At 40.5% G+C, this 26167-nt stretch overlaps 1 protein-coding gene and 1 long non-coding RNA gene across 8 annotated transcripts in view; one reads left to right on the plus strand and one right to left on the minus strand.

Annotated features, from left to right (window-relative positions):
* gria2b (glutamate receptor, ionotropic, AMPA 2b) overlaps positions 1 to 3248 on the plus strand; it is a 44700-nt gene extending 41452 nt beyond the window's left edge. For 2 of the 4 annotated variants that reach the window (XM_047334540.1, XM_035649895.2), the window contains exons 15-16: positions 277 to 411; positions 1072 to 3248. In XM_047334540.1, coding sequence (XP_047190496.1) covers positions 277 to 411; positions 1072 to 1236 — 300 coding nt within the window. In that variant the 3' untranslated portion in view covers positions 1237 to 3248. Of the gene's footprint in view, positions 1 to 276; positions 526 to 1071 lie in introns of all 4 variants that reach the window. The other 2 variants (XM_047334542.1, XM_047334541.1) reach the window with 2 other exon arrangements.
* LOC118319481 overlaps positions 1 to 26167 on the minus strand; it is a 46127-nt gene that overhangs the window by 6659 nt on the left and 13301 nt on the right. Inside the window, exons 2-3 of one of the 4 annotated variants that reach the window (XR_004795999.2) lie at positions 14303 to 14398; positions 12642 to 12743 (exon numbers count right to left, since the gene is read on the minus strand). The exons of 2 other annotated variants lie outside the window; for them this stretch is intronic. This is a non-coding gene — a long non-coding RNA (uncharacterized LOC118319481). The remainder of the gene's footprint in view (positions 1 to 12641; positions 12744 to 14302; positions 14399 to 26167) is intronic. One more of the 4 variants, XR_004796000.2, reaches the window with a different exon arrangement.

Raw genomic sequence — 26167 nt, forward strand, 5'->3', positions numbered from 1 at the left:
CCTCACCCACTACATTGCTTTCAATTGATCCCAAATGAATAAAGCACGTGTGTCTTATTTGTCTTGTTCTTTTTTTTTTTCTTTTTCGTTCTTTTTTAGATATTATTGGCTATCAACAAAAAAATATATAGAAATAGTGGTGCATTTTTTTGTGCATTTTTGTTGTGGATGTGATTTTTTTTGTTTTATTCATGTGCATTTTTAAATATATATATATATATTTTGACCCTTCACCCTTGCCCCGCCACTGACCCCTGTCTCGTGTGCGTTCCGCAGGAGAAGACGAGCGCCCTCAGCTTGAGCAACGTGGCTGGGGTCTTCTACATTCTGGTCGGGGGACTCGGCTTGGCCATGCTGGTGGCCTTGATCGAGTTCTGTTACAAGTCCCGAGCCGAGGCGAAACGAATGAAGGTGGCAAAGAATGCACAGAATATTAACCCAACTTCCTCGCAGAATTCACAGAATTTTGCAACTTATAAGGAAGGTTACAACGTATATGGGATCGAAAGTGTAAAAATTTAGGGGGTAGGGAACGAGGTTTTCATAAATTCCCCCCAAATGCACGCTTTTTTTGGCTCCATCCGTTCCATCCCCTCAGTGTTAGTGAATGAAGAGGTTGGCCAAAGGATCGTATGTACTGGTGACTTATGATTTAATGAGAGAGAGAAAGATATCCCCCCTTTTTTAATGCTTAAAATTGTGTTTCGTCCATTTAAGTTTCCTTGCTCTTTGAAACCATTTTCATGTATGACTGTTGATGGCCATGCTTGTTAATACCTCTGTCCTAGTAACACATTTCAACAATAATGCTTGCAATGGCCATGCATAAGCCTTTACATGATCATTTGCATCTTGTATTGTGTTACCCATGGACGTCACATTTAGTTCTCATCTACATTCTCGTGTTTTTGTACATTAATAATATTTTAAGCTTACAGCTGTGGAGATGCACTAACCCTAATGTGTTGCTTCCCTGTGTGTCTATGGATCCTTGTATGTGTGTGTGTGCGCGTGTGTGAATGTGTGAATGTTTGCGTCTGCGTGGACACGTGACTCTGTGTGTTTGTCTAGATGACGTTTGGGGACGCCATGAGGAATAAAGCGAGACTCTCCGTCACTGGGAGTACAGGGGAGAATGGTCGGGTGATGACTCCAGAGTTTCCTAAAGCTGTCCACGCTGTCCCGTATGTGAGACCTGACATGGGACTAAACGTCAGCCTGACAGATCTGTCCTGATCAATGAGAAACTTCTGAGTGCCTTACAATGGTTTCAATAGAGCGATTTCTTTTTTCCCCCCTTTTTCGCGCTCCCTTCCTCCCTTCTTCTGTTCTGGCACTTTTTTCTGTGTCTGTCTGATGAAAAATGAAAGGTAGAAGATGGAGTTTTCATTTTGTCTCTCCCCAAAAGACTTGTATTGTTGCTCTCTGTCTCGAATTCCTCACCATTTCAAAAGCGCCTCCCTGTCCGGATGGAATTACTTGTCGGAATATTGAAAGGAGGATCTTTTTTTTCCTTTTCCCTGAACTGGTGACACCTTGCTTTTCCTATCAATTTGTCTGGACTGGACTGAGATGGAAACGAGGGCTTGATTGACAGCAATGGCTGCTTCTGGGAGTCAGATTTTCAGTCATCTCAGCTGTGTGTGTATGTGTGTGTGTGTGTGTCTGAGTGTGCAAGTGTGTATGTGCGTATGAAAGGCATTGGGGGTGTGTGCGTGTCAGGGGAAGATGTCATCAAAAACACAATGTTTCTGTAGCCCTCACCGCCAAACAGGATTTTCAAGCACACTTGAAACCATCTGCATTAAGATGTGAAATTGTCCTTCTTCATTTTTTTTAAGAAAATCTAAGAAAAAAGTTTATTGGGAAAAAAAAGTATTTTTATGTATTTTCCCAAAATAGCTTTTAAATAAACTTGCTTACATTCTGGTTGGATATAAACATCTTGATGTGTGAGTGTAAAGAAAGAAAAAATACTAAACAGCTTCTAGTTCCATATTTCTAAAGCCAAATACATTGCATATGGGGGGTGATGATGTTGAAACCATGTAATTAATTCCTATTCTGAACTATCCTGTATATTTTATTCTTTAACATTTGGTGTTGATATAAAAAATATGTCAATGCTTGACATTTGGAATCAATCCTTCTATGTTCTTTACTTGTTAGAGTTGGTGCAGCGATTTGTTTTTCTTTTCTTTTCTTTTCTGTTTTGCTTTACACTTTAGTCTCTTCGTTCGCTTCAAGTGCTTTTTTTGCTCTTTGTATTTTTTCTGTCGAAGACCAGGGTAGATGTTCTACTTTCAACAGGAAACTAATCTGTTTACACGCCATGAATGCGAAAACAAAAAAACAAAAACAACAAAAAAAGTCTGGTATGGTGTTATCGCATCACATTTTTTGAAGTGACATCAAAAAAGAGGCATCAGCATCCACGTGGTTTTAACGGGGTGGTTCAAATATGCCAAATAAGTGAGAGTGCCAAATTCTAGTGCCAGTAGATATGAATATAGTCTTTAATATAATCAATCACTGTCATCTCAGTGAATGTAAATGATACATTCTGTAACTTTTGTAACTAGATGTACAGTTGGTGACAATGACAGTGCTAATACAATAGCCTTTTTTTTGCTTTGTTTTCCAGTCTCTCATGTAATTTTTTTCTTTTGCATTGATCTGACAATGAAGTAGCACCAGTTGCATGTTGTTGCCGCAAATACTACATATGTTTTTATTTCATTACTGCCAAACATGCGTTTTCATTTCAATGTTGAAGTTGTGAGGTTTACTGTTTGAAGTTGGAAATACAATGTTAGACATATATACAATATATACATATATACATATATTTTGTATAAAAATTTTAAATATGAAAAATTATAGCCCCTTTGCATTAAATCGTCAAAGCTACTTCCATTGAAAACTAAATTTGATTTCCATTTATTTATAAAATACAGTGTTTTATCAGTTGTATGGTCCTACCATGAGTTCCACAGATGAGCACTTCTAACTATTATATATTTTTTTTCTTTTCCTAAAATTGACCCACGAAGAGCCCTCCACTGAAGAGGGAGGTAAATTGTACAATTATTATTCTCACTGTTGTTTTTGTAATCAACAATAGAAACATATGCTGTTGTTTCATCGCATTTTCAGGCTGTTCTCACTGACATTTTGTATATGGAATGTGTGCTAACTTGTTTATTTTTTGGGACTCTTTCTAAATAAAAGTGGCTGATCTCTTGTTATCTTTCAGAGTCTGTCATTTATTCCGGACAGGTTGATGTCGATCAGGAGTTAAATCAATCGACATTATGAACAGACTGAAATGTGATTCGTTAACTTTCTTAAACACAACAAAAATTTACGAGTAAAGGTGATGGTTTAGTTGGTGATCAGATAGTCAAACTTGATCAAATTATAATAAATTCATCAATAAACCAGTTATTTTGGTAACTTTTTTTTCGCAAAAGTGATCCAACCTAAAAAGAATCTTATTATTAGGTGACATTACTAACTTGCTGTGTAGTTTAAGCTTGTAAAGCAGAATTTTTTCAGCAGGGTGGCACATTGGTACAGTATATCCTTACATTCTTTCATCGAATCCTCATGTTGTCATATTGTGTAAAAAAATTAATCAAGTCATACACAACTTTACTGCATGTAGTTTTACAAAGGCGGTCCATATTAATAGAGGGGGTTCATTTACTTAATCCGTTATTTTCCCATCCTTCATGACATTTGAAGCCAAGCCAACCATGTTACTGTTAAATAAAGAAAGAAAAAGGCTCCTTAACCAGAAATCAATATTAATCTCTACTTTCTGTCAATGCAGCACTTTTCTTTCTTTCAGGAAAAGCAACATACTAACACTGAGTCTTTTGCAGTGTAACAGTCCAAGGAGAATAAATCCGAGACGCTGTTGAGTCCACCCTCCGTCTGCCGAGTGTTAATGAATGTCACACGTCTCCATGAAGATGGTTGACTTCCCTCTGCCCTATAAAGATAATCTGTCTTTCCCTCCCGATCAGGCCTTATTTTCTTCTCCCGCTCCTTATATCAGTTTAACCACCGTACCATGAATCCTATCAAATCAAATCATATTGAATTATGTTTTTGCCGCACCCTGTTCATCAGGGGACTACGCATCTAGAAAATAACCAAATGTTTTACTCAATGTATTATCGACAATTCATTTAGTAACTTAACAGCTCACCAATGCAGGTAAGTGGATGTTCATTACACAGCAACAGTTTTTAACAGTTAACAGGAAAAATCCCCTATGTATTTCTGTTTAGTTTCTTTTTTCTATTTTACACATTAAAGGGGTTTTGCAGCATAAATTAAAAGCCTGGGTAACTATTGTCAAAGGTCACTCTCCCATGTTTGGGTTGCATGTGAACCATTGATAACATAGTGGGTAAATGTACTGGTGCTGTGCGGTATGGTGCTCCCGGAACAAAAAAAGCATCTTCTTCTTGTCTGGCAAGAAATTGGCAGCATTGTGGTTTAAAGGTCTCACCATGTTAAAGGAGACATATTATGCTCATATTCATCATTTTAATTTGGGTTATTACTTGAGAAGGTTTACATGCTCTAATGTTCAGAAAACGCAATGGTTTCCTCATACTGTCCATTCCTGCATCTCCTCTTTCCAGCCTCTGTCTGAAACACTTGATTTTAGCACCTGTCTCTTTAAGGCCCCTCCCTCCCAAGGAAGCCCAGTCTGCTCTGATTGGCCCGCTTGCTCACTTTGTTGTGATTGGTCAAGCACTTCTAGCGCATGTAGGAAGCGTCGGCCTCCCCTCTCATATGACCTGGCTTTGTTTGAATGTGCGCCAGGCTACCCGTAAGTGCATAAGGCACGTCTTATGCACTTCCGTGCCATGGTGATGTCACTATGTTACGGAAGCATCGGCCAGACTATTGACGAGGCACTTTTTTCAAACCCTTCCTTGCTTCCACTCAAATATGATGAAAGCTGTGTCCATGTGACTCCAGATAGACTTTCCATTGCGGAAGATGAATTTTGTTTGGAAGTTAGAATTCTTCCCAGATTTTCAAACTTTGATGTGTTATCCCTTCATACCGTTCATTAAACTATAAATTTAGTACATATGTGATGTGTTCTCATGGGATGATGGCCATTATCTTGGAAAGATAGAATGCAAACACTTTCCAAAAAGCCGCTCATCGCTCCAGGCCAGAATCACATGGTTGTCCTCCCCACATCCCTCGGCCTCAGATCTACTCTCATACCCTGATCCCAACACTTTGGTAGAGGATAGAGGGGAGGGGGTTGCTCACCATCTGCCGAGTTGGATCAAATAGCCTGGCTACCGCACACATCTGGTCAGCACAGATGCACTGAATAGTGAGAGTTTTGTCTGGCAGAAGACTTTTTTCCCCCAACCCAACAGTCTTTTTTGATTTGGTAGAATTAATTTTGGATAAAAACATGTCTGTATCTTTGCATCAAAAGAGCTGTGGCAAGAAGAAAGTCCCAGCCTCGGGGCATGTTGGCACCTAAAGAACAGGAAACTGGAGAACATCAGGCTTTGTGTTTGCTGCCAAAGCCAGGAAGCTCTGAGGAAGGTAAAATCCTGACACTGTATGATGTATGATCAGTTTACAACTAGGGTTTTGGTAAGAAAAAGTATATATGCTAATAAGGTTGATCTCAGTTCAGGTACACATCAACAGCACCTATCATATTCCACCACAAAATGTGAAAAGTTACGGTATATATAGAAATTGAAATTGAATTACTTAAGATATGTCTTCCAATGAATTACTTGACATAAGCTGTATTTGCAAAAGAGGGAAAAAAAGGTCAGAAATTTGAGTATCTTTGATTTCAAACCATCTTGAATTAAATGAGAAAAGTAGATACTGTCTTAGAAAAGAAGAGTGTGAGATTAAGTGTCATTGAACAGCTTTAACGATACTGAAGAATAACCCTTCCTGTTACTCCTCTTCTTGATCCTCATTCCTTTAATGATGGAAGGATTTAGCTTTGAAATTAAATATCCAACGTTGGAAAAAAGACAAGAGCAATAAAGCCCCAAATTTTTTTTGAAAAAGCAGAATCTCTTGTGCTTTTCAAGCACTTTCTGATGAATGCGTGTCAAAAGATTGTTCTATCTCACTTGGTCCACACTTTCCCTTGTATTTGCACTAAATAATTCACAAGTTTAAGTGCAGGTTTTTCTTTTTGACTTTTTAGCCATGAAGAGATTTGCATAATCTCAATGAGTTTTCCTTGGAGCCTACCTTTTTCTTGTAGCTTTAGCCTTTTGTTCAAGACCAAGGCATTCTTAAAGGTTAGGATTGTCTCTTGGCTATGTTGCAAACATCTGCTGCCTTATGAACATATAGCTGCGGCCTGAGCTTCCTTGCCAATTATAGCTTTTTAAGTTGTTCTTTAATAACAAGCAATAACACCTTAATGGCTCAGGAGGTATAGACCGTCTTTCACCAACCTGAAGGTAACCGGTTCAATCCCTGCCTCCCCCCAGTCTGCCTGCCAGAGTGTCCTTGGGCAAGACACTTAAACGGGCAGTAAGCGATTTTGGAGAAAGCTTATCTTTCTCCTTGCTGTTGTTGGGATTTCATTGCTCTGGCTGGGCCGCGAACCAGCAACCTCTGGTATGAAAGCACAAACCACTAGGCCTAAACTTCCAAGGTGCTGATTTCCCGCCGGCACGTCCCTTAAGGTGTCGACGAGTGATGTTTACAAACTGCACCTCTCAGTGTTTTGCGGTGTGGTCCACACCATTTTTTTGTTTTTCGATTTACAGGGCGAGGGTTGAGCCGAAAAACAACGATTTTTTTCAGCGCACACAAGGAAGCGACAATTAGCGGAGGAGGAGGATATATTCACAGATTTTTTACAAAAAGTGAATTGCTTTAGAATCTCTTACTGCCCCTTTAACCCTAAAATGGCCTCTGACGGCTCTTCCAGCAGCGTATGAGTGTGCCATAAAAGCGTGGTAGAAAGCAGCGCTGTATGAATGTGCTATATAAATACAGTCCATTAACCATTCTATGTTGTTGTTGTAAGAAAGTTAATCAACCTTTGGGGAGATGACTTATTGAAGTTACATCCCCCGCGGGAGCAATGCTATCATTCATCGGTCTCACCACCTTTGTGAAATCAGGTGTGCTTATGGGCCATTAGTTTAGCCAATCGCGGCACCGAGGGATGGTTAACCAAAATGAATCTTCAGCCATGTGAGCAATCAGCCTGTGAGGCGTCAGCTCCATCTCTCCCTCCCTTCCTCCGAGTGTTTGACATCGCTCGTTGTCAATGGATATTCTGATAGGATCCTGCCAGGGCTGAAGCTAACGATGACAGAGGGTACACGGCGAGTGTCCTGAAACTGCCACCTCGCATAGGAGACGTCAATAGCACACAGCCAGGACCATATTTCATCTTCAGGTTTATTAACGTAGGCCTGACTCGCTGCCTCAGCCTCATTAGGAGGCAGCCATGGCACAGAAATGCTCACGCAGCGATGATGGTGCAGATTTAAAAGGCAAAGGCTGTCTGAAAACTTGAAGTGGTTAAAAAACTGTAATTAACGCATTGTCTTACTCACTGTCATATTACACTGTAGTCCCATTCTATATAAAATGTTTCAGTTTTAAAGCCTGAAATCCTACACAAGCAATTTTTCCCGCAATGTATTTCTTTTTTGATCTGTTGTCTCTACTTGTGTCCAGCTAAATTTTCAGTGCCACTTGTGGTCCGCTGTCAGTCTGCCAGCTGTGAAGGTGACACCTTACCTGAATGTCACCGGAATGAAATCAAGGTGACAGTTTATGCCAAATTAATATAGACTGGTTTCACCCATTAAAATAAGCCAATTAAAGATGGAGGGTATAATGTAAATGACAGATCTCAGACGCTGTTAAGTTTAAAAAAGTCTGCAAATGAAATGAAAACATTAACTCCGCCATCTAAAACTTGTCACTGGTGATGAAGGGCGGTGCTCGGTCCTCCAGCACAGACCTGGGCTGGTAAAGACAGTGACGCTAATACACGATCGGATTAATTTACATCACGTTAATTCCGCTGGTAATGGACAGGGATTTGTGTGTGCCTCACAAACCCCGGCAGCAGAGCGATGTTCATTGCCAAATCTTTGATAGTCGTCAGTCCTCACATTGTTTGACCTCATTAATTGCGATAGGGATCAGTAAAATTGATTATTAATATTATAAGTAGCTTAAAGGTTTTACGATTGTTGATTTTGTCTCAAACTAACATGAGGAGATTGTGTCCAAATAAATGTTTACTTTCTTACTGCATCAGATAATATGAACATTTATTTGAATGTGATCCGAGCAGGAATCCTGTGTGCAGTTGGTGCATAATACTTACTATAAAAAAAACAGAATTGGGCTTTTCACAATGACAAAATCACATTCAGCACATCCAAAAAGATTTTTGAACGACAGTTGAGATTGATGATAATTGATTGAATCACAGAGTGAATGAACACAAAATGTCTCCCCCCTGTTGGCCAATCAATCATCTTGTTGTCAGGGAGAATATGCATGCTAATCAGTGTTGTGACAAGAAGAAGGATGACACCAATTGTACTGTATATCTATTCAATATATCCGGAAACACTAATTAAATATAGCATCCATGATTTACACTTAATTTAGTCAAGATCAATTAATATCAATACCTTGGGGACTAATAATGTTGATAATAATAATAAGACAAATCATTTACAAATATTATCACCCAATTTATGTTATTTATTATTTTAATTAGCGTAATAGGCCCCCCAAAAAGACTCCCATCTCTTTGTATATTCAAGTTTAATTATTAGACTTTGATAAAGTATTTGGAGTATTTTGTTTTCTAAATGTTTCAAAGGCAAAAATGTCTGCCCTTTTTACCGGTGAAGCTGAAATTTCCTTCTCATCTGCCACAAGCTACACGACAGTGTCCCTGATGAAATCCTGGCATCATGATCCACATCAGCCACTCTAAGATGGATACAGAGAGGATAAGGAGATAATATTATCGGGTGCGGTGCACCCCTTACAAACCATTTACATTTCCAACTTTATTGCTGCTTGTGTTATTCTCACAACAGAATGGTTCATTTGCTTGGTAAGTGGTCTCATCATCACAGTTTGGATTGGAAAACCGTAAGTGACCACCACCACCACCACCACCACCACAGCATCTCGCCATGCACAGCATCGAGGAGCCACATCTTTTTCATCCGAGGCAGCCAAGGTGGTGGGCTGTAAAAACAGTTATCCTCTGGCTGCGTTGTCATGGCAACAGTGTTTAGCTGGGTTCCTCATGTTCCAGTACAGCGTGTCATTCCTGTAGCTGTGCATGTTGGTGCGCCGAGGAGGGAGGGGGGAGGGGCCCGCTCTCCGATGCATACCACCATTTTAAGTCCCCCCGGAGAATGAGACAACAGCTGTTGTGTTACATCAGGGGAGCGGGTACACTGTATAATCCTGCCTGAAGTCGGGTTAGAGCGAAAAAGAAAAAGAGGGTGCTTTCGAAATGAGCCGAAAGCTCCTCTTTTGAACGAGGTTGAATGCATCGCCATGGCAACGGACCATGGCAAGCTGTTGTTCTGTTGTTTCCCCATCGCTGCGAGCACGTCTGAGGTGTGCGGGCGGCTTTGAGGTGGCATTTGTTCTGCAAATGTCACAGACACAACTCAACAGACGCAGCGGCCGGGTTTAATGGCAGTGACATTCAAAATAATGCTAACTGAAGATTTGCACCTCGATCAAATCTGCTGTATTTACGAGTTTCCTCTGTGGTGTGACAGGTTCAGCAATAAATGTGCAGCAGTCACGTCACATGTATGTGTGTCCAAAGATCGCTTCCACTTTCAGAGATTGAATTGTTCAAGACAGTAAAAGAAAGAGAGAAAAAAAGGACCCAGAAAAAATACAGTCGTACAGTAGAAACAAAGAAATTCTATTTTTCCTCTCAATTTATCAGGGAAGAATATTTCCTTCTCCCCTTGAATTCTGCACATTGTTCACGCTCACTTGCTTGCCAATGCTGGCTGAGCAATAAACTAATGGTCTGTCTCATAACATTGTGGGATAAATGGCGATGTACAGACGGGCCATCCTGAGATGTGGCCTGGGAGCACTCAGGAAAATGGATCATACCAACAGATACAGTTCTGCATGGAGAAATGCACTGTGCAGATTAAGCATCCCGGCTGTATTTCTTCCAATTTAATCTCGGGGGGACAAGCTTGTGTGAATCAATAAATTGAGTTTTTATTGCTGCGTCATGCAAACAAATATGCCCAGCACAGCATATATTGGCCCACGAGACTCCACATATTCTGTACAATCCAGATCCGGAATGTTCTGAACAAACTACAAAAAGTAAACATGGCAAAATGAAACCGGCGCCCCAGTTTGTGATCGTCTGTGTACCAGATTATTTCAGGTTATTGCCAATCCTTTTCAAGGAAAATTGATTTCTAAAACATAAGTATGTCCAGTAAAAAGGAAACTGGTTGTCACTTTCCACTCTTCCTATTCTGCAGGACCGTGTTCCTGCAGAATATTTTGTGATCTGAAATTTATTTAAAAATAGACGTTTAATGTGGGAAATTTTGGTTTTGACAAGATATTTTCAAAGCATTCGTCTATATTTTGTTTTTCTGTCGAGGGGCACCATGTTTGTATTTACTTTTGAAATATGAAAGTATGTGGTCTGTCACTTTCACATTCTGTCACATATTTCCTCAAATTAGTGACCCCATTGATTCATGGTCATGTGAAATAGGAAGGTTTACATAACACAGCAGTGAGCACATACATGTTAACATCCGTCTGTTTTGTCTTTGAGGTCAGAGACAGTGCTAGTATATTTGGACAGTGTACCTCACAATCAGTAAAGTGCAATAAACGTTTTCGTCATTAAAAAGCTCTAAAAAAATCCCACGTTTCGATTTCTCAAAGGAAAATCTAATCTTCAATGAAGAAAGTTCCAAAAATATCAAATATTACTAGTTGAATCAGACTTCTAATTCAGCAAATTCGAAGTTGCTGATTTTTTGGACAGTGATAGATTGTTGTGTGAAATATTTGTAAGCGCCACTGATGCTGCCTTCAGGTCAAGGTTTATCTGCAAGATGAAAATATATATATATATCTTGATTTCATTTGGAAATAGATTGAATAATAATCACAGACTTGAGGCTTTAGCATCAGAAGGCTTTTAAAAAATTGGGACTCTGGTTTCCAAAGGAAGAAATCCACTCTCCTAAGACCAACACCATCTGCCTCCGAAAGTCTCGCCTTCCCGACCGAGTTTGCATTGTCAGAGGTGTCAGGGGAAATGGACCTCTCATCTGGGAAGATGGATCTCCGGGTGTCCACTGAAGACCACCGAGATTAAATCTTTTTATCTGGCTCGCCGTGATTAATGTAGCCTATGTAGATTGCAATGCTATTCACATGAGCCAACTGCCTTTCAGCTATGCATGAGCAAAGGCTCATACCGCTGCATGATTGCCAGCTGAGTGTTTGTGTGTGTGTGTGTGTGTGTGTGTGTGTGTGTGTGCGAATAAGGGTGAGGGATAGACTGCCTGTTTGTTTGTGTGTGCCCTCCGGTAGCATACTCCTGTCTTTGGGCAGACGAACATTAGTTTTAGACATAGTTAGGACATTTTTGGAAAGTAAAATAGTTTGGGTCATAGCTCACTATTTCAAAATGCTGTTTCAGAGTCAAGACTTGGTTGTAGTGTTAAAGGTACATAAGGGTAGAGGAGATTGGAGTTAGGGCTGGTAAAAAAAGAAGAAGAATAAATTCTATTATTATCATCATTATTTTCTTTATCCCAGGCGGAAGTGTCGGACGGTCCCAGGGGACCTGGTGACATATGGGTTTGTCTGTAAGAGCCTCGGCAGAACAGAAGGCCAACACTTGGCAGGGGGGGTGAAGGAGAGCCGACACTGTTTCCATGGATGGATGATCAGTTTTACAGTCTCCTAGCTGGGATCCCATCTCTGTTTTCACCCTCATAAACACCTCCTCAGAGGGAGGCCCGTTGATTTTTCCTTCGGGAGGATCCAATTCATTTAGGGGAGGAGGCTTACATGCAACGCTGAAGTATTCTATTTTCCAAGACCATACCACCAGCTGGACGATCTCGGCTAAAAAGGAGGGTTGGCATGATTCCTTTCTAATCAGGCTGGAAATTACTTATTCACTGCACTTGTTATAATTACTGTGTTCAGTAAACTGGATTGATATTAGTCAAGTGAAGACAAAGAGAAGTTTTGGGATTAAAAAAGGAAAAATAATGGCGGGATTAATGATGATGTGATTTCCATGCAATGACTGTATTGCATTCACTGTAAACACAATTAAACCGCAGTTGATTCAACAGGGTTATACCCAAGCAGTGACAGTTAGTGATTGCGTACAATTACTTTAATCATTAGATCATTATCAGTAATCATCGTCTGGTAAACCGGCCTGAGGGGCTTTCGTTGGCTTTCGTCTCCTGGTCATTAACGTGTTGGAATGGAAAATGGGATTTGTTGAAGCCGAGGTTGGATTTTCATTCACAAATTCAGCAGAGATTTAACAAACACGATGACAGAGCTAAGTCACGAACCTAAGGGAGAAGAATCTCTGTTTTCCAGACGATGATCCCACCTTTTAAATCACAGACCAATCCTCGGTTCTGGCTTAGTCTGCGTTCGCCCTGAAGACACAGCTGGGCATAAAAAGAAGAGACAGGGACAAAACAACATAAATGAATAGACTGGGGATGGGTTCTCTCTCCAAGACTAAAAAACTCATAAACTGCTTGTCATAGGATGAAAAACAGCCCCTGTGGGAAAGCCCCTGCAGCCGCGTACCAGTACTACCCATCTGGAGTTTCCCCACTGGATTTACACTTCCTACTGTACCCATGTGGCACACTCAGCAGGCCTGTGTAAGATCGTATAGCTCTCAGTGTTGGGCCCATTGCGAGCATAATGGGATGTTAATGTGGAAGTAAATTGAAGTTTAAATGAGCGAGCACTTCACAGTGGAGGCTGCAGTTGCTTTTGCGTATCTTGTTTGGGTTTAGTCAACAGCCGTTCATCTGCCCTATTTACCCACAAGGGCACAAATTCAGATAATCATGTATGAAACAAATGAATATTTTCTAACGCAATACTGTTTTTTTTTTTCAATAACAATCCATTCTGAGCATGTGCACTTATTGCTGGTTTATTCCCTTATCATATCAAATATGCAATGTGAAGAGACAGATCATTTGTGTATCATGTCTCGAAGTCCACACCGTTAAATATCTGCAAAAACATCAAGGATCTTATGTTTAACACGTTTTCAAGGAGTTCATTCAGAATGCAATGTATCATTCACGAGGAAGCTGTCTGAAATTTGGTTTTTCTATAATGAACATTAACAACAGGGAACCCAATTATTTTTTTCTGACTCCTCAGTTTGAACAGCAAAATTTCAAAGAAAATCTAAAATATCATGTTTATTAGTATTTTATCATGACCCCACTGAGTCAAACAGAACATTCCATTCTGTTCTTTTGCCTGTATTGTGTGGACGGTGGGAAATTATGGCTACAGAGCGCACAAGAATGGCTAAAAATGTAACTTAGTCAACAGGAATTCTTTATCTCTTGTTTTTGCAAAATTTAAAAGCCAATATCACAGTATTTTTACTTCAAAATCACTCAGTCTCTTCTCTCCCTGAAAAACAGTTTCCACTGTTTCATGACTCATTCTGTATTCAGGGCTGTTTACTCGTTTGTCCATGCTTTCTCAAATTCTTAACTCCCTTCCTGTGACAGTGAATTCTGCCAGTTATCGACCGGTTTCACAGGCACCTACGCCGTCCAATTCATCGTTTAAATCCACCTGCCTCGTCGAAAGTGGTGTTGAGATGTTCGCAGCAACAGAGAGCAGGCTGTCGTCATGACGATCCATTACCAGATGCTGGTTACTGTCAGCATTCAGGCATATTCAGAGCTAATGGCTCTAATGAAAACGATCAATCAATATCCACATCAAATCCCTCCATAGCTTCGTGTTTTGAACATTCACACAGTGCTTTAACACTTCTCCACTTAAACATCCCATTCACACACTAATGGCATAGCCACACTTCAAAATACAAACGGGAGGAGCTGGGGATCGAAGCAATGACCTTCCGATTACTGGACAACGGCTCTACCTCCTGTGCCGCAGCCAGTTCCAGTCCTGTCATTGCCAACGTCTGTTGTTGGCCCGGGGAACCATTTCCTCTCACCTGTCAGCACGGACCTTTGCAAGAGGGGTGTAATGCAGGTGGATATTCCTGCCGTCGCCCCCCCGAACACCATGGGCAGTGAGTAGGACACACTTTCTGTGTGGGTGGAAAAAAACATGGAGCTGAATGAGGACAACATGTGGCATGTCGCTGTTCAGCAGGGGTGATTCCCATGAGCGAGGGACAAGACATAGCACCAATTTCTCAGTTTGGTTGGCCATTACCAGCCACTGCTGGAGTCAAGACTTGGCAGCATTCTCTCCTCTCTCTCTCTCATCTTTTTTTTTTCTTTCTGTAGCAATATATGTTGGGATTAAACAAAAAAACTGACAGTTAATAATCTGAGCTATTACATATCATATGAACAGACAAAGATATCAAAGCTCTGAATGGTCCTCAAGTATCAGTATCTTTACATACATAGTCATGGCATTTTCCCTTGATGGCTGGATAAATATAGGTAACATCACTTTATCATCTGCTTAAATGCATTGGACAACATGCAGTTGAACAGCTGAGGATGCTGGGACGTCTGTCAGCAGCAGCAGCTTTTTTGGCGCTTTCACTGATTTGGTTGCCAGGAGGAATATCCTGTCACGATTACACTGTCTTTCTCTAGAGGACGGACGATGCAGGACACAAACACAGGTGCAAATTTTTGCAAACTACAAATTGAGGTGACACAATCGCAAATACATTTACGACATGGACAACGTTTACATGAATGTTTCTGCCTCCAAAGCAGCTTTAATTGGAAAATATGAAATGAGTCTTTTATTAAACCTCTACTTACACTGCATGGTCGCCCCGTTACCCAACATAACTTCTAGCGGTGTGCCAGGATGCTGACAGAGCTCCACTCCACTCGACCACTACTGCTCCTCATACTGTGTGCTAAGCAGGGCTCTTTTTTATTTATTGATAGGAGCATTATTATTCTGCATATTGACGGCAGCATGCAGTGCATGTATGTCTGCAAGAGATAGTGTTTTTTTTCCCAGGATGTGTTTTTACTTTTAATGGGTTTATCGCCATTATGAGAAACTTTTGAGTGAAAAACATTTCTCAAAATACCGTTTGGCATGTGCATTTAAATGAATTGTTTTTGGCCCGAGGAAACCTAAAAGGTTAGTTTCTCTCCAGAGAAACCCTAATGGGTCTGTTCGCGCGATCTGGTTCATTTAAGATGCAGAGTGAACTCTGGTGGCGTTCAAAAAACCGCACCTGCCACGACCGCCCGAAAACACGGTTGGGTCTCGGTCCACCTGTTCCAATCAGGCGTGGTTCATTTGCGGCGTATAAAACAGTCTAGCCACAGGACTTCACCAAAAGCGGATGAGTAGTTCTTTCAGTACGAAAAACAGAAGCTATTCTACTAAATCCCTCTACTAATCTGGAGCGATCTCTGTAGGTTAACACAATTATGCAAGATCATTCGGTAACCATGGTAACACACATAATTGGCAGCGAGCGAGTGAAGGGATTTGATCACAGACAGCGGAGAGAAGGTTGTTTTGTGTTTGTGTCGGACATATCCTAACAGCATGAGATGCTTCTTTTTCATTATTTTATTCATTAGCTTTTTGTGACCAGGACAATCCCAAAAATATCCATATAACTTGTTGTTATAAGTCCACGACTGGATTCTTTATTGATTCAAGAAAAAGTCTGTTATTATTTCACATTTTGTCCAAATCCACCGCCATTCTATACAGATAACACTGAAATACCTATGAGCCGTGTTCCCCGAGGGTTTAACTCTGAAGCTATACACAGATAACCTAGTCCGTTTGCCAGTGATGTCCCCAGCCTTCCTTTAAATCTACCAACACATACATGTGCACGGCTCCCCAGAGGGTGATGGATCTCAGCCGCTACTCCCCTCTGTCAGGCTGTAATAAGGCTTCCCAGGCCCGCGGCCTTCGTCTGTTCGGCACCTGATCTATCAAGCCCATGCCAAGGTGTCAGAGCCTATTAACCAGGAGACCCAGGGGCCACTCCCATTAATATTATGTTTACGCTCATTGCACCAAATAAACTTCATCTATCTCCATTTCTTTTCTTCCTAAAACAATGCAGAAGTCACAGAAGCACCACACACTGCACTGGAATAGAAAAAAGGAGGGATGAAATGATGGACGACCCTCTTGACACGTCCTTGAGAGTGGCACACAAGTGTACAAACCATGCTGGAATGTCATCCACATTGATTATTATGAAAGAGTGAGCCGTGTACAATATAGCCTTGTCGTGCCACATAAGAAAATAGAACGTGTACGTGTTTCCGAGAGAGGAGAGCGACGTGCTGTTGTTATGGAACACAGAGAAGCGGAGATACCACCGCTCCGAAGCAGCCTCTGTCTGAGTGGCCTCGCACAGCTCCACTGTGGAGGTGGACAGATTGTGACGACAGGTGCTCCTCAGCAGTTTTCTACATTGAAACCCACGCCAAGCCAACCCCCCACCCACCACTTGATTCCTCATGTAGCCCAGCACTTAAGGTTCATCTCAGCCTCAGACTCGTCTCCCTCCGTCTCTACTGTGTCTGCATCTCCCTGTACTCAGCCACAGACCAACATACTCGCAACCAACATGCAGGTATAACTTCAGCTCTCCATAGTTATTAAGTGACGGAAGTATCACCACGTCTTAAAAGAACCAACCTTTTTCAGCCATAGACTTTCGCCTATGCACAACAGATATCCCATATATAACCATAAATATTAAGGTGTATGGTGGTCTGACCATAGATGCTGCTGACGCAGGAGGTGAATTAAAGTTGGCATCAGATTGCCTCCGATGATAGCACCACTTCAACACTAGATGCGATCACTTATACGATACAAGCCAAAATAGCTGTATTCACATTCTTTCATTCACTTTGTTAAACAAAGTGACAATGATAGCTTATTGTCTTTGTATTACTTGGTCCATTTAGTGATAAAACGCTGTGATTGCAGCCGGTAATTTACAGGCAATTTGCAGTGGAAAAACATTTGCTAAATTATGATGTACAGAAATCAGAATGACACAGGCAGCCTTAGCTTTTATTAGATCTTCTGTAGCCTTGAGGTTTAATATCAAAGCCTGGTATCAGCAAATCACGTATGAATGACATGGCAATTCCCTTGAGTCATTTATCACTTCTTTTTTTCTTTTTTTGCTTCCCACATGTAATTTCACACTTCGTGTTTTTACCCCTAAACCTCCCCTTATCCAAAACAGTGTTCAATGAAACGGGTGTAAAATGACATGTGTGAAGCTTTAAATGCATGGACGTGACATGTGAAATTTCCCGAAAGTGGACAAATCTCATCAGATCCCATGACATTATAGCTTTGGGGAAGTGTAAGCATCAGCATAGGCTATTTTTCGACGAGCATCGAGACTTAGATACACAGCAATTTGTCAGCATTGCTGCACAGGAGCCTAAATGACCAACTACAATATTGCAAAAAAAGAAGAAGAAAAAAAAATCCCTTAGCCAAAAAAAGGATTTTCCAGGATCACGGTATTTTACAGACTGCCTCCCAAAAATGTGAACAGTCAGTTATTAAATACTTTCGACTTTACACAAGTAAAGTCAATGGGCTGATACCAACATGCTATAAATGATAGTGAGTAAAGTTTTTGTTGTAGTTCTTTGCATGTGACCTTTTGACAACACTGAACAACAGCTAGTAACAATGATTTGTCAGCATCTGACCTCTGTTAATCAGACCTACTGTCAGGCATCAACTGTAATAACTCACAATAAAAAAATAATTCATATTTAAAAAGTTTCTTCCTTCCCTGTTAGTTGACTGAATAATACCACCAACGACCTTGTTGGAAAGGTAAGGCATTAGCATTTTCTGCATTATTGAATTGTTGTGTTTGTCCTCTCCTCTGCCATAGATCCCTCAAATTCACCGCTGTCATTATACAGTTGAATGGAAGAAGATTGCCCTCAGCATTTATGAAAGAGAAGCCACTCACGTGGAACTCCAACTTGAAGGCCTCAATGTGGTTAAGAGAGGAAGAGACAGATTGAAACAGATCAGTGACCTGGAGTCCAATATATGTCCACCTCACATTTGAAATGGGAATCACTCCGATGCACGGCTGAAATTCAAAAAAGTGCAAGACATGTTTTTCATTGTTAATTTATTGGCTAAAATGAAACACCATGAGGGATTTAAAAAATTCTGTTAGGAATTGCATTTAGTTGTTTTTAAAATTCTGCTCAGCAACTAGTAAATTAATTACTAAACTCATATTATAGCCTAAAAATAAAACAAATAGATTATGCAATAACCTTGATGTAATTATATAAATATAAATCAATCATTTACAAATCCCCTGGATAATTAATTATCTCTGTCAGTGAGACCAAAGGAGAAATTGATTTGCAAATTTTAGAATTCAGTCTGGACCATTTTAAAACACTATTAAAAAATTAAAATTAAATAAACAGATACTGCTTTCTTATTACATTTTTTGCAATTTCTCCTGGTGACTACACACACATAAAGCATTGTGAGACTCAAGATTCAAACCTCAACAGCTTTTGTCATCCTCACAGCACAGTGGGAGTTATTATCGCTATGTTGGCAGATTTGCTTAATGCAGCAATGTTCATGTGTTCAATTAAAGGTCCACTATTTTTGAGATGATGGAGGGGTATGGTTAATGGTATTAATATTGTAAACTATGGTCCATACTAAAAGTACCCTTTGTAGTTGTGTGTAAATAATTAAACCCATGAGAACAGAATATGAAAATAGGCTTTCCACATTGTTTGTGGAAACTCCCTTAAAATATGTGTCGCAAGAAATTGACATATTGGTCATATACAAAGCAATGAAAATGACTTGGCCGGCTGATAATGACAGTAGCATTACACTCTTGATTTAAGTTGAGTAATCCACTACAGTTTCCATAAAGGTTTATGCTAAAATATTATTATTCAATGATGGGGAAACAAAAGAATAGAAGATTCCTTGTGGACACTTGCAAATGGATTCATCCATTTATCAGCATGGTAAGTGCACTCATCGTATGAATGCATTTACTGTTCATACATCTACACACATAAATTAGCCAACAGTATATCCATTTGCACTCGTGGGTCACTCTAAGGGCTTGAACACAGTTTGTATTCTGAAAGAGTGTCACACTTTTCCCTCTGGTGTCCAACAAGGTGTCGTCATTGGTACTCTACTCTTCTCTATGTGTCTGTGTAGTGGGTTCAAACCTTTACCCACAGATTTGAAGTCTGTGTCATTGAGAGAATGCTTTTATTCCAATAATAATTTTAAGAATTTGATTGCACCCACATTACAATTGAGATTTAAGATTAAACACTATCCAAATAATTTTTGTGAGCGAAATTTGTGAGTATGCAACAACCTCCTCATTTAAGACCATCCATGGTATTTAACCTGTTTCTGAGATTGCTTGCGGCCTCTGCAGACCAGGAGAGAGTCGGTTGTTTCAGAAAGGGTTAAAGGGAGTACAGTAATTTAAAACCCATCATATGAAATTCATTAGAGTTACACCTAATATTAAGGAAAAAGCTATGAGCACAGTCAGACAAAGGGCCGCCATTGACAGGGAGACGTTTGGTGGATATCTTTCTTTGTCAGGAGTGACGACAATGCCATTTAATTAAAGACACATTGTGGGTTTCCTATATTAATGGATGAATGTATTCATATTCAGAATTGTCAGTGCCCTTTGACAGTAACTTCCATTTCAAATGCATGTACAAATATTACTGGTAACCTATGTGGATCTTTTGAATATTGCCCTTACAGCAACTTTCACATTCATTGTTGAAGCTCCTTTGTGCTGGTAGTACAAACTGAGAGTTGACATATGAATGTTGTAAATTCTGTCCCTAATCCGTAAAAAGCAACATCAAGGTTCTAAGGGGGGTGAATGGCAGACTTTTTTAATATCCCAAATAAAAAAAAAGTTGTGTATTTCTTATGTGTGTGTTCCAGGAAATCATACGGGAACCTTGAGCTGTAGCAATGAAATGTCATTCTATTCTTTGGAAAATAAAATTAGTTTTCCTTTTGTAGGAAGAACCACTTTCAACGCCCAAGTCAAGGACTGAAATGTATCATCTGCTGTATATTAAATCTTGCACCATTCTTTTTGATTTGTTGTTGTTGTTGATTCCAACCTTGTACTTGCATCAAACCTCCATTATGGAGGAACACATACTGTACGGTCTCACATATATCGCCAACGCCCTGATTCATGCCCTTGAACCGTCTGATAGCAGGTGGTGACCTAAGAAAAGCATTAGTGCACTGGACGTGGGTAAGTGCCATCTAAACAATATCTTTCAAACAGCTGCTCTCAGTGCAATTACAACATGAGCACTGTAAACGTGCTCTCCAGAAAGAGAGTATTCCAGTGCTCATTGGGAAGGATACAGTCTACGTTCAGAATATGGCACGGATAAAAGAAAACTACTGTTCTAGTGTGGAGGGGGAGGGTTGGTAAACAGTCTGCCTGAACAGCCCTCAGGCTATTGGAGATCTAAATATCCTGATCACTACATTACTACAGTTCCTTGGACCATTTTGAAGATCATACATCGTAAGGGAGGTAAAGATAAATATAATACGCGGATATCTGTGTATTTTTTACCCCCCAAGGCTCTAGATAGGAAGTCGTAAGTGTAAAACATGAGTTCTCATAACATCAATTTGCCTGGAAATGTTTCCTGGATATAAAATGATAAAACTATGTGATCAAACCGAAACTAATAGTTGTTTAGTAACCAATAATAGGTTTTTTATTCCTTTTTTAAAAATGTGTTGCATTGCACAAGTACAACATCAATGCCAGCGAGGATACGCCTCTCTGTCTTCAGGGTCAGTACAAATATTTGCATTCAAAGTGCATCATGTGACCGAATATTCCTGAGGGGCAACTACCCAACCGTCCTTGATATGTCTATTCATGTGCTCTCAAAGAAATACCTCTTCACTTATATCGCTGATTTGAGTTACAATAAGAACATGATTAGTGCTGGCCTCAGTGACTCCAGCCATAATCACTGTGACGGTCAACAATAGATATAATAAAATACTATTTATTGGTTTTAATCATGATGTTCATTGAAGAATTGGTGCACAAGATAGGTGCCTCTTAGTATCATTGTGTGTGCCGTATGTACTCTAGGTCCTTGGATGGACTTAGCAAGAATATGAATACATATTAAGATGATCTCACTTACAGGGCGGAATGTTTAATTTCATTCCCGGGCCGTGCTTCAACGGTCTCCTTTGTCGGTCTGTCTATTGCTTATTTCTTCATTTCCCCCGGGAAAGGCATCGGAGCTGCTGTGGTTTGGAAAGGGAAGTCCCGCTGGCCCTAATTTTGTAATACAATCTTTGATAATGGCCCTTATGAAACTCTGAGATTGGTCCTTAATACCGGAAATACAATAAAATGTGTTGTGAAGCCGTGACTCCAGGTGCCAAACAAAACAGGCCTTAAATGAGCCAGGAGTCACGCATGACGCCAAACATAGCCACACATAGATGAGGGAGAGCCTTTGTGTTTACGCTATTAAATTTTAACGAATGCAATGAGAGTGCTTAGTTAGGCCCTGCGATGAATGATGCATTCAAAGCCGGGGAGAACAGAAACCTGCTTTCTCAGCAGAACCGACATTGTGATGTATATGTACATTTCTCTGCTGTGTTTCTTTTTCACTGCTTAAGGCCTTATTTGCCTTACAGGTCTTAAATATAGGAGAGAAAAGACAACATGTCCCCGGCTGGACCTAAACCCCCTTGGACCTTGAGACCACCAATATGGTCCCAAACTGTGTTTCTGGTGCAGTTTGATGTAATCTGTGAATCCTCGCTCAACTTTAACAGCTTAACAGTGACGATATGGTATGATTTATAATTGCCATAAAGCACAAATCACCTTGTGTTATCAAATTTGAATTATTTTGTTCTTCTAATTATAGATGACCTCCACATTTCATCAAAGCCTTACACAGTGCGATTATTAGAAAATGTGCCCTTAGTTTAAGATATCATTTGTTTAAATTGATTTTGAGGTACAGGTGGCAGTGTTTTTTCAAAAGGCAAAATCCCATCTTGAATGCTGCTAGAGAGAGTCCCAGCTCCCGTCCCTCCCTTCCTCCCCATGGACGGACAGAATTGTGGTCATTAAAAAAGTATGAGCGACGAAACACCCCCAGGGGCTGCAATATGGAACTGAATCACTCTGATTTCCAGCCGGCGGATTAAAAATAAATTGTGTCTAAAATATTCAGGGGCACGTTATTAGTGCAGCTTTGCAGTTTCTTTCGTCTGCCAAACAGCTCCACGGTCGAGCTGCTCTGCCTGCCTCGGGTTTTGGGTTCATCCAGGCACCAATAAACGCTTAGGGAAAAAGGAAAAAAATAAAAGTAGAGGGAAGAACTGAAGGAAAATGTGACAAGTCGAGTGAAAAGAGGTGATGAAAGGAAGAGAACAATGTGGTGAAAGATGAAGCAAAAGGGTATGGCAGAAGACTATAGAAACACATCAATAAGTTGTTCACTGTTTGGATATTAATGCCCTCTCTTTAGTGCCGTGTCAAGGTGGACATGGTGAAAGTCCATCGAGCACTTACAGTGCCTACTGCTGCTTTAGAAGCAAAGTGATGTTTTCAAGTCATACTTGAGCACATAGGGTCAGTGCTTCAGGTAGAGAGGAGCTGCATTAACTATACAGGATATAATGTAGTGATTCCTTTGTGTAAAGGTAGAGATATGTTACAAAATACCCTTGTTAGCAATAGTGGGAGGCACATTTGTATGTACAAGTACAGCTTTAAGAAGTGATAATATGTAAAAGGTGACAGCATGATCAATAATGTGCCGCATTGATGATGCGGCAGCAGATTGGGACAGAGAGAGCAACAGAGAAAGCGACATAGACGTGGAGAGAGAGAGAGAGAGAGAGAGAGAGAGAGAGAGAGAGAGGAGGGAAGCCAGATGTCCCTCCTGTTGGCCATTACGACCGCAAGCTACATCTCACGGAGCATAAAGCTTCTCGCTTAATTTGACACGAGTAACCGTGAAGGTTTTTGTTTTTTTCATCTTTGGCTTTCTAGTTGCATTGTGAGTTATGCACTGTGTAGTTTACAGTAAAGAGTATTGTTCACTCTAAGAAATTAAGTTTTCAAATTTAAAAAAAAAAGAAATGTTTTCTTTTAATTTGTTATTTATAGGTTAAGGGACTAAGTGTTGGTGCATACTTATTTAAAAATCGAGGAATATTGTTGTATAGTATAGTGTATAATTTTCTTTTTACATCTATTCTTTGAACTCAATTAAATTAATTGGAAAATAAATCCCTGTCCAACCTCCCCGGTTTCTGAAGCTCAGATCTTTGGATATTTCATGCACATTTTTCACATTTGCACCTTATGATTTACATTCAATACAAATGTTCAATGCCAGTGAAGCGAGCAGTGTGCCCTCCATCTGATCAGGTGGAGGGATAAACGCGTGTAGGTCAGTGTCAAGGATGAGCTTGTATCACATCTGACTTTCATGCAGGAGACCAGTTGAATGGGTTTGAACCCATTGTGGGCCCACACTTAATGTGAGCTTTTTGTATTGAGTGTACCCACAATTTAACCTGATATGTCTTAACCACACCAGGCACACATACATGTACACTGGTTTGAGACATTAAAAAGAAAAAGGAACTTGCTATTGAGCATAATCTCTGTTTTTTGAATATAAGATTGGAATCTTTTTTCAAGATTAATTAATTTGGCAAAGTTTGTTCTTGGGTGAACAGACGACTTTGCTGAAGCACCTATTGCCAAGTCTGTATATATGCACTGTAGAGTCATTATGTCCGCACACACAAACAAGCACAATGGAAGTTGCACTTAGTGTAAACTCCACACAGTGACACAAACACAGTATTTTTTTGGATCTAACACTGTCTTCCCTAACTTTCAAACATTTCTGGTGTAACCGTTTTAATAAACCAAAGCTTAGCAAGTGAATGTGGTAAGAGCAAGACTGATTCATTCACACACTCAAAAAAAGCAGAACAGCGGTGAAAGTGATCCCGCTGTGATGTATATTTATTTCACCTGTTTCTCCATTTACCATTAATGCATTGCTTTAGTACGGCTACACACCTGCTCCTGTAGCAGCTCAGGGTACATCTGTGCTTTCTGACACAGCCACCTCCCCACTCTGTCCCTTCATAATCTCCACCCACTCTCCATCTGCATGCACCACCACCACCACCACCACCACCAGCAGCAGCCCCATTCAGTCACTCTTTGGTCATGAAGGAGCCTTGCTGTAGACTAACTTCTGGGAAATGAGTGTGCAGTACTGTATGTCTCAGCCACCAGCTGTAACACTCTGACACCTCAATCTGAAGCCTTTTTTTTTGTCGAGTTATATTTTTGGCACAAGGGGAGTTGGTGACAGCCAGGTTATTTACCAGTCTGCCCCACATGCTGCACATTTGTTCGGACACCTCGCTGCAACATTCAAACATCCGTCTCTCCAGTTTCCCATATTGCAGGCGTTGCATGAAGTACCAATTGCCCTTGAACCCTGGTGCCGAGTTGTCCTCACTTCTAATTGAACAGGATGGGCAAGCAAAGTCATCACTTCACACATAAAACCTAATCAGGCATTCAAAATGGCCTCATCACACCTCGTAACCTGCAGCCCAACACACTGTACTGATTGATCTCACTCCCACAACACTATTTGTCCAGTCCACCGTTCCTCCGGCTCCATCTCAGCCGACTTCCACCCTTTTAGAAGAGAAAACAAACAAGGGTCCGTGCGTATCAGGCAAGTGTGTGTTCACCCGTGTCTATGTGTGTGTGTGCATGTGTTTGTGAGTACATGCACGCCATCTGCTCCGGCTGTGCACATCAGCAGTGGATATTGCAAGGTGAGTTGAAAGGTCCCGGAGCAGATGTGCGGGAGGAGCTGTTCATCACTGACTGAAATGAGAGAGGCGAGTTTATCAGCATTTCACTGAGCTTGTTGACAAAAAGAATCATTTGTATATTTGAATATATTTGCTCGTGAACAAATCATAATGTAACACCTCCAAAAGGGTGGTTTGACCCCTTGCCCCATTTAGAATAGCATCAGCAATATTTAAAATAAACCCAACAACCTCTGTGAAGGACTTATTTAGGGTAATATTTATATACATTTATAACATAGAATTAATAATCTATGTCAGTCTCGCCAACTTCAATGTAAACAAGAGGGGCCGAAAGCGTATATATTCTAGATTTTAGGAGGTACTGTGGTGCGGTCAATGCAGCGATGGTTCTTCAGCTGAAAGGACCCAAATTGAAATCTTCAATGCCTATTTAACACGTACTTGCCCTAATAAAAAGTGTAAAACATCCTCTTGCCTCAACCAAGAAGAGAGCTTTCACACATTCACAAATCCACTCTAAGGAATAATGAATATGAATAGAGCAACGCATCATCGTCCCCGTATCCTCATAATTTTTGTCATTGGAATTCAACGCTATAAAAATGTGAGAATGGACCTCCCAGCTCCAGTGTATTATTCAGTGGAACTCCACACACACAAAACTAAGGTGAAACTTCAATTACCCTCCTGTCTGCTGAGTTGAAGAATTTTTTTTCTTTTTTTTTCGCGAGGAAGCGAGTTGAGCAGCAGGTTAAAATGTTTAATCAGCTTTCGCACTCACCACGAGATAAAGTCGTCCGTGGAGCCCGGTGGAGGAAGGCGCAGAGTGGGCTGGCTGGGCTTGCTGCTACGAATCAATGTGGCCTCTCTGTTGGAGCCAACAAAGAGGCTGTTCTGCAGGCCGATGTTATCAAGCAGC

This window comes from Scophthalmus maximus, chromosome 9 (genome assembly GCF_022379125.1).
Source record: "Scophthalmus maximus strain ysfricsl-2021 chromosome 9, ASM2237912v1, whole genome shotgun sequence".
Lineage (NCBI taxonomy): Eukaryota > Metazoa > Chordata > Actinopteri > Pleuronectiformes > Scophthalmidae > Scophthalmus > Scophthalmus maximus.